This window comes from Mus caroli, chromosome 11 (assembly GCF_900094665.2).
Source record: "Mus caroli chromosome 11, CAROLI_EIJ_v1.1, whole genome shotgun sequence".
Classification (NCBI taxonomy): domain Eukaryota; kingdom Metazoa; phylum Chordata; class Mammalia; order Rodentia; family Muridae; genus Mus; species Mus caroli.
The window spans coordinates 95,512,517-95,513,293 of record NC_034580.1 but is presented as its reverse complement, the minus strand read 5'-3'; the positions used below and the strand labels follow the sequence as shown (position 1 = coordinate 95,513,293).

Sequence of the window (777 nt, the reverse complement as noted above, 5' to 3'; positions counted from 1 at the left end):
CAGAGGGGAAAGAGGAAGCACGGGGCTACTTAATTGATCACTGACTATAGCAGATGATGGAAGCACTGTTTATACATTTCTAATTACTCAGATACTGACCAATCAAAGACTGACTTTGCAACTTGCGTCAAGGGAAGATGCTAAATGTTAGATGAATACGCAGCTATAGGGAATATATAAAAGACCAGGTGAGGAAGACACAAACCAAACTCAGAAACTTCTCCTCACAGAACAACCAAATTGACTCCAGACACCATGGCCTGCTGCGCTACTAGTTTCTGTGGCTTTCCCACTTGCTCCACTGGTGGCACATGTGGTTCTAACTGCTGTCAGCCCAGCTGCTCCCAATCCAGCTGCTGCCAGCCCAGCTGCTCCCAATCCAGCTGCACCCAGTCCAGCTGCTGCCAGCCCACCTGCACCCAGTCCAGCTGTTGTCAGCCCACCTGCACCCAGTCCAGCTGTTGTCAGCCCACCTGCACCCAGTCCAGCTGCTGCCAGACCAGCTGCTGTGGAACTGGCAGTGGCCAGGAGGGTGGCAGTGGAGGCGTGAGCTGCCGTGTTAGATGGTGCCGCCCTGACTGCCGCGTGGAGGGTACCTGCCTGCCCCCCTGCTGTGTGGTGAGCTGCACACCCCCAACCTGCTGCCAGCTGCACCATGCCCAGGCCTCCTGCTGCCGTCCATCCTACTGTGGACAGTCCTGCTGCCGCCCAGCCTGCTGTTGCCACTGTTGCGAGCCCAGCTGCACTAAGCCCAGCTGCTCTGAGCCCAGCTGTTAA

The 777-nt window shown here is 56.5% G+C and overlaps 1 protein-coding gene across 1 annotated transcript; it reads left to right on the top strand.

The window, feature by feature from the left end:
* The first annotated feature begins 255 nt into the window (after positions 1-255).
* LOC110305229 (keratin-associated protein 1-3-like) lies at positions 256-777 on the top strand. Its single transcript, XM_021177075.1, has one exon. The coding sequence runs from the start codon at positions 256-258 to the stop codon at positions 775-777; it is 522 nt and encodes a 173-aa protein (XP_021032734.1).